Source organism: Scatophagus argus, chromosome 10, assembly GCF_020382885.2.
Source record: "Scatophagus argus isolate fScaArg1 chromosome 10, fScaArg1.pri, whole genome shotgun sequence".
NCBI lineage: Eukaryota > Metazoa > Chordata > Actinopteri > Scatophagidae > Scatophagus > Scatophagus argus.
In genome coordinates this window covers 9,576,736-9,588,934 of record NC_058502.1, presented here as the reverse complement: position 1 = coordinate 9,588,934, position 12,199 = coordinate 9,576,736, and the positions used below count along the sequence as shown (strand labels likewise).

At 38.1% G+C, this 12,199-nt stretch overlaps 1 protein-coding gene across 9 annotated transcripts in view; it reads left to right on the top strand.

Moving 5' to 3' along the window:
• LOC124065958 (protocadherin-15-like) overlaps positions 1-12,199 on the top strand; it is a 181,045-nt gene that overhangs the window by 145,087 nt on the left and 23,759 nt on the right. For all 9 annotated transcript variants that reach the window (XM_046401952.1, XM_046401951.1, XM_046401945.1 and 6 more), the window contains 3 exons: positions 2,374-2,483; positions 3,702-3,842; positions 7,326-7,453. In XM_046401952.1, the coding sequence (XP_046257908.1) occupies positions 2,374-2,483; positions 3,702-3,842; positions 7,326-7,453 (379 nt within the window). The remainder of the gene's footprint in view (positions 1-2,373; positions 2,484-3,701; positions 3,843-7,325; positions 7,454-12,199) is intronic.

Here is a 12,199-nt window from a genome sequence, read left to right as displayed (position 1 = left end):
CACAGATTTCTTCCCGCTGCCGTGAATAGTAGTCAGATTTTGAATGAAAACTGCAAAAGAAGGCATAGTCACGGTGCATGCCCAAACGCATACACACACACACACACACACACACACACACACACATCTCATATGAAGAGATGAGAGAATTGAGAAAGCAGTCACAGTATCACAAGAGGGTGTCACAGTGAGATGACATTATCAGCTTAAATCAGCCCTCACCAACACGCCAGCAAGACGGGATTGCCTGCTATTTATGGCAGGTGTAATTTCTGTGGAGAGTGGTGACAATCATATCTGCTGGATATGATTACCCACTTGTGTGCCTGATAGTCAAGCACAGTCATTAGCTGTTACAAAGTCACACTTATCAGGGGAAAAACACTCAAATCTGTTCGCGGAACAGCATTTACTATCAAATCTTTTGTTTTTTTTATTTTTTAACTGATAATAAAACAGGTAAAGAGTTCTTTGTTAAAACTAGCTCAAAAAACATCATATTCCAAGAATTTATGATTTAATAAATAAATGAGCAAATAAAAAAATAAAAAAATCTGTTGTAATATCTCCACTCTCACCACAAAAATTCTGTATTCTTGTGATTTTATCCACTTTGTGCTCTACTTGGAGAGCAGCTTTACTCCAACTTTCTCCAGCTCCTCTTGGAGAAAACCCCAGCACTCTCAGGAGGCTTAAAGATTTAATTCCCCCCGAAAACAGACAGAGGGCCTCCTCACTCGGAGCCCAAAATGACATCAGCCGATTGCCCTCAATCCAAAGGAGCAGCATGATACAGGTTGTCTGGAATCACTGAGCTCCTTGCCTTTTCAAATAAAGAGAGACCAGCCACTCTGCAGAGAAACTTCATCTCAACTGCTTTAATCTTCATTCTCATTCTTGTGTGCACTGCCAAAACGCATGGCCATAGTGTGCAGTCAAACCAAAGGGCTGGGCAGAAAAAGGAGGGCTGCAAAGCTCAGCCCTGTCCTGACCACCACGCTCAGAAACAAAACCACCATTACTGCTGCTGATGCACGTAACCCACAGTCTGCATTCTTATCCTCATTACTAAGTTATTATGGGATATATGAACGGATTTGGCATCGGTCCAAGCAGTTGTGGATTATTTATTTATAAGCCCTATTTTTTCACAAACTACATTGTGCTCCCTTAGAGGGAAATCGTTTACTTATTAATTTACCCAGGGGGATAATGTGCTGTATTGTAATCTGGAGATTGGAGTGAATTCAAAATGAACATTAAAACTACCAAAAGAAATGACAAAGGAAATCTCAGAAAAACAAAATAATGTGGAACAATAAGTGGCTGCAGTTTACCTTCTTCATTCAGATGTTTTAAATTATTTTTTAAAACTACTGTCTTACTAAGAGCAAATCACAAGAGCAAAATAAAAGCACTATGCCCAGTTATAATCTTTGACAACATGACTCTCACTGAGACTGCAAATTCCTAAGAGGAAAAGCAAAATAGTTCTTTCCAAGATAAAAATGGCCAAAATAAATAGTGAAATTACCAAGGTTACCAAGGAGTCCGTGCTCGACTGAAATGACATGTATCCATTACAGATCATTTACTTTTCACAAGCATGAGCGTCATCCTAGTAAAATGTTTCAATATTAGTGCTTGTGATGAAGGAAAATCGTCGCTGGGTAGCTGAGTAAAGTTTATATATTCAGTTTTAAATAAAACTCAAATCTCACCCATTCTGAGTATACAGAATGGGAACGGATACAGATTAATATAATTTAGTTGAATAGATACAGATACAGGTAATGGTGTATTTTCTGAACAGTCATTCAGTTGCAGAAAAGTTTTAAAATCCTTCATTTAGGCAGGCTCTATTAGAACCTATGCAGTATGTGATTTCTTTGTTTTGTCCAGAGCTGTCACTCACTTCAGACTGCTGTTTTTAATTTTTATATATTACATGTAAAGATTAAGAACTGTCGTGGCTACTGGGTAATTGAGCATAGTTACAGGTTCTTTATTTGAAAGGCGCTAAAAAGGTTCTGTTGAGCTCCAAGGACCAGTCGGCCATGAAGAGAAAAGATGCTGTGAAAAGATACTCTCCCTTACCAAACATTTAAACAATCATAGTCATTAGTATCTGCTCCAATTATAAAAAAAATTTCATGATTAAAATTAACAACCTAATCAGTTTGAATTTATTCCAAATATTATATATATTTTTTTCTGATAATGTATGTAGATATACTGTAGCTTTCATGACTGCTTTAGTATCCATCTTAGCCCTGCTGTGCCTTTGATATTGGAGCATCTGCTACTGTGTTGGGAAGCTTCATTAAGTCTCAATACCCTTTGTCTTATGATTTGTGTCTTACGTCTTTACAGGTTTCCTCCAGTTAGTGAGCTGGCTCCATTTGGCACCGCAGTGGGGACTATTCTAGCTGCTGCTATCAATCAAACCATCTTCTACTCCATTGTGGCAGGAAATGACCTAGGTATGACACATCATATACAGTACATACAGCCAATCACGCTTACATATTACACCTACAAGTGAATGTTTTGTTTAAAGGACAGTACAATATATGTTTTCTTTCCTTGTCCTGCTGGCAACCACACAGACTCTGTGTTTGAAGTGCAAAGCCCTTTTGTCCCTTGTTTCCCATCGCAGTGAAGAAAATTGCAAACTGACATCAGATTGTGTGCAATCAGAATTTAAAATACCCCTGAAAAAGCATGTTATTTTGAAACTTGTGGGATGCACGTCATGGCCATAGCCAGGTGCTGTTTGTCCTGTCTTTGTCGAGATGCAGAGAAAACATACTTGGCATACTTTCAGCTTTAAACTGCTTTTCACTCTTAGTTGTTGTTAGGTGGTGAGGTTAGTTGAGGTGTTTGAGCCAAAAGCGGAAGATGTGCTTGTGTGCTGGACAGAGCAAAGAAGCAGTCAATCAGTAACCCCCAGTCACCATGTACCTCAGCTTCTCCTGCAGCGATCTGTGTCATGTGGAAAGAAGAGCTAGAGTCACTTTTCATTAGGTCCTCCTGGAAATTGCGGGCTCAAGTCCTAATAACAGTTCTATGAATCTACCTCCAGGCTTTTGCTTCATAGGGAAAGCAAAAATGTCCTGAAGCATTGCATAGCTAACAGAGAGTTTAGGGTCTTTTCACACCACTGAAAGGGGATGTATTTCTGTGAGATTTCCTTTGATAGTGCTTCAGCAGTCATTCATTTGCTAAAAAGTTCCAAAAATCTATCATTTAAGCAGGTTCTATTGGAATTCATGCAGTTTGAATGTAATGTTCTCCAGTGCTGTCAGTCACTACAGGCTGTTGTTTTTAATTTTTCTATAGCCCATGTTTAAAGATTAAGAACTGTTTTGGCATCAGGATAATTGAATATTGTTAGCTTGTTTGTGTGAGAAGTACTAAAAAGGTTGTGTTAAGCTTATAATTAAGGACCAGTTGGCCATGAAGAGAAAAGATGCTGTGAAGGAGCATAAATGAATTCAGTTGTTACACCTCGAGGGTGGCATTTATTGACATGGAGGTGTGCCAAGAGTATAAGCAAATGTAGGCTGTGAATGTCTGATCAGAACCCTTTGTGATTAATAAATAGTATTAACTGTGCCACTAAGTGCTTCCACTCATTCTGTTGCTTATGTCTTAACTTTTTTCATGTGCTCTGATGATTTTGATTGGTTTGATTCCAGGTCATTTTCAGGTGAACAACATGACGGGCGTAATCTTCACAGCTAAACCTCTGGATTACGAAAATGTGACCAGCTACGTCCTCCGGGTCCAGGCAGACTCTATGGTGGTTGTCATGTCCAACCTACGTGTGCCTTCTAAAAGTAAGAAAGAGCCATCACTGAAAACAGGAAAATGTGGAGGTCGGGTTGTGTTGTGGCAAATCAGGTATAAAATTGTGTTTCATGTTCTTCCAGGTGTTGCATTTATATTTAATCATAATCCCTCACTGTGACAGATTATGATTAAATACAGTTTGTATCGCATCTTATTTTTATCCCTCATATTTACTTTCACATTTATTACGTATATGTATAGGTAATTTTCCTTATGTTTTTGCACATATGTGTGGATTATCACATGTTTAAGTCTGCCTTACAAGGTCCTTTTGTTAGCCTGGGTTAGTTTGTCCACTTTGGCATTTTCATACAATAAGGACAAGAACAAATGTCATATTTTGTCGCAGTACAGGCAATTATTTTTTGTTCATTTTTGGAAATACTCAGGGCTTTCAGTGCATGGTTAATATTTGACCACTGTGCGTTCCACCTGCAGGCCACTAACTCTGTAAAGGATCTTTCACTGCTGGACTGCTACCACTGTGAAAAGCTGAATATGATATATGATATGTATATTTTTCAATCATGAAGATTATTAAAAACAACCATAAAATGTGATTTATCCCTACCTTCAAAGCAGCATGTCAGTCCAACAATTTATATCCAAATTTGTCGCAAGGTTCTAACAATCAGAAAATAGCCTATTTGTTTTCATTTAGGCAGACCACCCCCAAAACGAGGGTGGGTGACAAAACATTAATCATCGCAAATTCTCAGTTGCTGCAGTCCCTTGTGTGTTCCCATTCTTAAGGCGTCAGTGTGTCTGAAACAAACTACATCATACAACTGCATCCCGCTGCCTCCCAGATCTCGCTCCAAGAATTCAGTGTCTTTGTAGTACAGGCGCAATGGGTTGACAAATGGAGATAATGGTGCCGTTTTGGTTTTTTTGGGGGGTTTTTTTTGTTTGTTTGTTTGTTTTTTTTGTCGAAAGCGTTCATGATTTGCACTCATTTGTACACATAAAAAGTTATGGAAGTACTTGAAAAGAGCTTGTGAAATTGTTTCAGAAAGTTCAGTACATTGTCAGAGTCTTGAAATGCTGTCTGGCCATCTGAGACTTTATGTGCACTTTATGTGAAGGATACTTAGACGTTTAGATTGCACCCTTTGATGGCAGTACTTCAGCTGGACCATTATTAGGCTTGTTTGTGGACAGTTTACTGACAAAGGCTTTGCAAAATAATGGACAAAATGCTAACATCAAGTTGGCGTCATACCTCATCCTCAATCCATTTGAGTGAAAAATCAATGACCATCTGTCTCTCACATGCTAATGACACAAATGATACAATACTCACAGACACACTCATTGATCTGATAGATGTAAAGCAGAGGACTCTGACACACACACAAGGGAAAGAGAGCTTCCCTGGCATCCACAGCCTCTTTTGGCAGAGCAAAAAGAATCAGTTTATTTTCTCACTTGTGTTATAGTAATGCAGATCAGAGCTGCCCGACAGGGAATATCTTTCTTCTCATTAATGAGTCTTTATTGAGCTTGAGCTATCAGAGCATTACTGAACTGCACTGTTTTGTACATAACCACATGGCCAGAATGCACACGTGTCTGCGTATTTGTTCATGTGCGCAAGCACAAATAATAATGTAGAGCAAGATTTCATTAAACACGTTTCTAAATGATAAATCACCCTTAGGCACACTTTGCCTTAGCTGCAATTCCTCCTGTGTGTTTGTGTGTGTGTGTGTGAGAGGGAGAGAGAAAACAAGAGAGGGGGGCTATTTGTGTTTTTGTTTTTTGTATGTTCTGATAGTGTGATGGTGGCATCCAGCCACTTTCACAAAGAGAGAGAAGAGAGGGAAATTCTTCCTCCCCATCCCCTAGAGTCCTCCCTCTCTGTCTCTCACGTTGTAATTTGATGTGTTGTGTTTTTGTTTGTCCGATTCCCCTGGCACATTCTTAGCTCCAATGCCATATGACTTTACATTTTTGTATGCGGCCAGAAGAAAAATGCTCCTTGACACTGCATTTTTTTTTTTGTTGTTGGAAAGGTTTTGCACTGTAGATATTTATGCTGTACATTGCACATTGTAGGTGCAACTGTGACAAATTATGGGGACAAATGTTTATAGGCATAGGTTTATAGGTATTTGTGTGTTTTCTTCTTAAAGGGACAGGATGAATATTTCAGAAGTCTCACAACAAGGCCAGCTGACCAGCAAATTTAGTATTAAAATACCACATTTTCAGCCTCTTTCTCCATTTCTTTCTCACTGTGCTCTCTAACTCCAGGCAAATCCTTGCTGCTTGACTATTGAATGCCCTTGAAATGATTATTCCGAATTATGTGTAAATAGCTTGGTCGTGAAACTCTCAGAACCTTTTATAGATGGTATTGTTCTGCACGAGGTTATGGAAAAAACAGACTTCAAGACACCAAATGATGGGAAGTTGCCCTCACTTAAAAATAATAGCTTACACAGCAAGATTTCATCATGGTTTTTATTTTTTCACAGAGCCATATTTCACTCAGAGTGTAAATGTTATCTCTAATTGGTTGATAAACAGAATGCAAACTGGCTCAGTTGCTTTTCTGATCTACTTATCGGGGACAGTGAGAGAAATCATCTACATACTTCAGGCTTCTTTTTTTCTCAATTCAAAATATTTGCAGCAATCAAAACAAAATTAACCTCCTCATTATTGACTTGGAGTTGTCAGATTTACCAAAATAGCTTCTCACACTGTTTCATTAGAAGGGGTTGAGTGAGGACTAAGGGAACATGTTTTTCTCACCAGCAGCATGCAATTACAAATCCACTTCAAATATTGCAGTGCTGCTGTAAATTACTGCTAAATGATTAGAGTTTTTATTATTATTTTTTTTTAAAACTGTGTTCGCCTTTGGTCAAAAATAAACCAAATAACCAGCCTTGTGGTTATCGAGTGATCACATCACATCAAGGTTTAAAGTCAGATTTCAAAAGCTAGGTCAATCTGATTCCTCAAATTCAAACTAAATAAAACTAATGTTAAGACCAGTGAAACTGCCCATCTCAGATGATAAAAAAGAAAAAAAAAACTGCACACACATAACACTTTATTTAAAATTGGTGTTGGTTTGCCAAAGAGATGTTATTTGGAAATGTGCTGTGATGTTTTCACTGATGACTAAATTTGAAAAAATATTTGAAGCTCTCTTTTGAAGTTGTGGACCAGCTGATGACCATGAAAAATTAGACTGATGTGACAATTTTGAGACTTAATTATGCAACATTTGATCAATGCCATTTCAGATGACTTCAGAGATGTGTTTACTCAACAGCCATTGGCCATGGTTATATAAACTTTTTGGGTTTGGCTGTCCCAGTTCTTACTGAGACACCCAAGCCTGTGCTGGTGGCTGTTTGTTAGTTGTTTTTTGTCCCACATAAACTGACTTAAATAAGGTTTGTTCTTACACTATACAAGATGCATACTAGTGCTGTATTTGTTGTTTTTTGCAGCTAACACAGCCAAGGTGTTCATTGACGTCCAGGATGAGAATGACCACCCTCCCATCTTCACCAGGACACTATACATAGGTGGCGTGACAGAAGACACCAAGATCTTCAGCTCTGTGCTCAAGATAGTGGTAAGAAAGCATCAGCTCTGTCCTGTGTTTTGGTTGGGCATTTTTTTCTGTCTACATAAATGGAAACAGGCTGAACCTGAAGTGCCTGATTCTACACCCACTTCTTCAATACTTACCCTGCAGCCATGGTGGGAGAATTCATCCGATCCGCTCTCTGAATCGCAGTTTCATCTTGTCCTCCATCACTCAGTGCATCTCACGCTCAGTTTCACTTTCCCGACTGTCCACCTTGTCCACGAGTGGGTGGGATCACACTGAGCTTAGTGGTGTAATCCCTGTGTGTAACAGAAGCATGGTTGGACATCCAGTGAGCCTGCTCCGCCAAGGTTTCACTTTGTTATCCTGTGTACTGTGCTGTGGGCAATGTCTGCTCATGAGCGGGTGCATACATAAGAGTGTGTGTGTGTGCGTGTTTGTTTGTGTGTACCCACTTGTATTTGGATACAAAATCTTTGTCCCAGTCATCTCTAGTGCGTCTGGTTGATTTTATCACTGAAATTTCTCTCTTCTGTCAAACTAGTAAATACGATGATTTTATGTATTGAGTTACCATTGTAATGATGCTTTTTACGAGCCAGTAAAAGCTGTAAATTATCCAGAAAAAATAAAAGAAGGTCTGTCTGTACAAATAAGTTAATATGTGTTTAAAACAGCCCACAGTGATTTGAGCCTTATAATGTCAGTGTGAAGGATGTTTCATCGCCTGCAGCCCCAACAGCAATTGGGTTACCCTTGGTCTTGAGGTTTCACATGTTGCATCCATTTAGCCTTGGCCAGTGGTTAAGTGTGTACAAATGTAAGCAGGAGCTTAAGTGTAGAGATTGTTACATGTGGCCGATAGCTTCTTGAGTTCTGTTTCCTGTATATGCACACAGGAAGCCAGAACAGGCTGATTCTGAGCTCAAGGGCAGGTATTGCTCATTAAGTTTAAGGTTTCACTGTAACAATAATTATTTATTTCCAAACTTTGGTCACATTGTGTATTGTATCTGATTAGAATATAATACATCCATCACAAGTTTGTAGATTTCAACTAATGAACTAGCAAGCTAATTCCAGCTAATGACAAATCTAAAGCCAGTTGTTTGATTACTTCACAGGTACTTTGTTTTCCCAGAACCCTGTTGCCATAAACAATTTTAGAGTTTTGAGACAGAATACCTTCACTACCTAATGTGATCAACACATTAGGGTCTGTTTTCACCATCAGTGAGGGTGCACTCAACACTCAACACGTACTGTGCATACTGCAGATTAGTTTGTAGTTGATCGCGTATTGGTGTTTTTCATTTTTTTAGTCACCTATTAACAGCTTTGTGTAGGCTAATCATCAGGACTTCTATTTTGTTATGTATCTCCTTAACAGGAGATGATCAACCCTGTAGGGCAGCTCGCCTGTACTTTGAATCTGACTTTCAGATCAGTATCATCCATAACAACAAAGAGAAGAAAGCTGTCCAAAAATGGTTATAAGTTTGTGTTTATTTTATCTTTTTGGTGCAGTTTATGCAAACTATGGTTCAAGCTGGAACCAGCAAATATTTGACATTTGATCAACCGATTCTCAAAACATATTTTCTTTCAATTGACTAATCAGTTAATTGACCAGTCATTGCAGCTGTAAGAGGAGCCTCAAATTAAACTGGATATTGGCCGAATAATGGGAGCTAATTATAGTGTAATGTACACTGTAGACAGTTCAGTGGTGTCCAGAGAACGTTTAAGAAAAGAAGTACAAGCTGGCAGGCAGGTTGACCAGTACAAGAGAGGTCACGAAGAGAGATTTATAGAAAGCATTTTAGACCCACCACCAAATGAAAAAATAAGCCAAAATCATTCAGTCAAACAGAGGAGAGAACTGTCACTTATCTTAAATCCTGGTCCTTATTAATAAAATAGGCAAGGAATTTATTGCTGTCAAAGTAAAAAGACAGGAATACCAGGGGCAGTCTGGGATTATATTCATTTTATTGATAGTCTCAAATAAAACTCTGGGGTTGCTTTTACTGAAGGAAATGAGCTTATCCTTAATCTTTATGTTAAAACTTTAAAAAAGCTCTTGTAGTACACAGAAATGTGCCTCAAGGACTTAGTAAAGCTATGTATCATTTTTTACTGTGTCTGACAACAATGTATAACAATATAGAATTAGCATGTATTTACAAGTCAAATGATTGCGCATGAAGAGATACAGACACTGTAGGAGATACCTGTCAGAGTAATAATAATAATAATAAAAACTGCACACAAGAGCCTTGTGACAAATGCACCTTGGATGGCCAATGCTTGCGTGTTGTATATGTGTTTTCTTACTGGAGTGAAAGAGGTTTGATCAGACACTGTAGAACACTGTCAGTATGAGACCACTTTTGAGTATTGTGTGTGGGTGGATGGGTCTTCATGTGTGTAAGACTAAGTGTACGAAATAAAAAAGAAAGGTAAAGGTATCTGACTGACAAGTGTATAGCCAAGCATGTGTACATGCAACACGACATGTGCCATTGTTGCAAGTTTTGTGCCTTGAAAAGAGGGAAAGTAAGAGCTCAGTTTCAAATACAGTATAACCTTAATTTAAGTATTATTCTTAATATTCTATAATATTTATTTTCACCATTATTTTATTTTGACTCAAAGACATTTGATAAGTGAATAACTAAATCAGTGCTGTTAATTTTCATCAGTCAACAATAATCAAATAATAAAATGGGCCCATGTTTTCATTAATAATATGTTATCAATTTACGACCGTAGTTTTGTAGGGCCTTGCAATGGCAAATACAGATTGGAAATTAACCATTCACAATTAATTACAGTAACGCACCTAATTTTCTATGCTTGAAGCATACAAAAACTCACCTGAGCATAACAAGACAACATTGAAATTTCAGAGGCCGCAAGTAAACAAATTAAAATACATTTTACATAAATTGTAGAAATTCAAGCATCTTGAATCGACAGTGGGTGACACATTATAAGTTCAATTGTGTATGCTGTCTTATTCATGATCCTTGTTTGTCACATGCAACTGGTAAACAATTTTATGGCTGATTTTGGGCTTTGTAACTACCATCAGGTGTTGTACAAAACAACTTTCAGAACTGTCCTTATAGGCCTTTTCCACAGCAGACCTTTTGATTTGTCATATTAGGACAAACAAAGGTCTAACTAGGGACATTAACAATTGATTAGGGACCAGCAAAACACCATACAACAATCATGTTACTGCGTCTGTGCTCTTTCAGTTGTTACTTGGCAGAATGTCTACAGTGAAAAAGATCTATTTTATTTGCAAACTGTAACACACTCGTGTACACCTGGCATAGACACTGCTGAATGTATTGCTTTCCTTTTAACTGAAAATATCTTCCATCTATCTTTTTTTTTCAGCAGTTAAATCAGATTTGTGTGTGTGTGCGAAAGGGTATAAAGTAATTATGTACAAACTGATGGAAGGTATTGTAGCTTTCAGAAAAGGAATGTGAAGCAAAATATTTTTTTCTGCCATCATAAATATTGTTTAACTATGCTTAGGGCCCAGGTCCTCTAAATATGTAAGTCATCTTGCATAGGCTCAGATATGGCACCGAGTGAATCATTGATTGAACGCTGTGCAGTGGCTTCAACCAGTCGATCAGTTCACAACCCGTTTTCTGTCTTTGATTTGGACACCAAAGTGTTGAATTATGGGTCAAGTGCTATCTATAATTTCCCTGGAGCAAAAGCTTCTTTGGAGTATAGCTTGTGTGGAGCGTATGTACTTGACTTAATTAGTAATGAAGCTGAGCGGCCCCTTCTCTGGAGATAATCATTAGAAATATTGTCAACATTTTGCATTTCCTGACACGTCTGACCTTCCCTTTTTTCATTCGAGTAGAGTCACATGATGAAGTTACAAGCAGTAACTGTCAGACATTCTTATGGATTCTTATGTACTCTATTTGTTGCTTAGACATATTTCTGTGGAGCAAAAAAAGTGATAAATATTTAATTAATGAGGAGAGGTGTGCTGTTTAGAAAAAAAAGTCTGATTACATGATTACACCCTGCTCTTTGTGGCACTTACTTAACTCTGTTTTTTAATCAGTAAATAATTGGATTCATGGGTAGCCAGCACCCCCCTGGTCCCTCAGTCATGACAGTTTTTCCCTCAGTGTCCACAACAACTTTAAAAGGTTCGCCCTACATACTTTATATAATACTGGTGCATATATTTGGTAAATTTCTCTCTACCCATTGAGGAAATCTCACTCTGTTGATTTATGCAGCTCTTTCACTGGGACCTTGCCCCCCCTCCCCGTCCTCTGCCAATAGCTGAAGAAAAACAGAGATTGCTCCTATTTGTCAGTGTCGCTCGCTACAGACAAGCACTCTGAAAATTGATGTCTGTGTGTGAGCTCAGTGGCCAATCAGAACTTGTGCCTCAGAGGTCGAGAGCTCTGTGGTTTTGCCCAAAAGTGCAGATTATGAGTCTCATAAGTTATGCTGTTAACGCTATAATTTTATTTTGGCAATTTGTATCAGAATTGGTATTAACATTGGCCCAAAATCATGAAAAAAGTCAAAAATGAAATATGTTTTTCAATTTAAAGCTGCCATTATCAATGTTTTTTTGTTTTTTTTTAGAATTACAAAGTATTAAACACAAAGATAGATGATAGAGACATATGACAGATCATTATCTGCGCACTCTGCAGCTCCCCTCAGCTTTACAGAGATCTATAGTGAGCTAAGTTTATTATTTTAGCT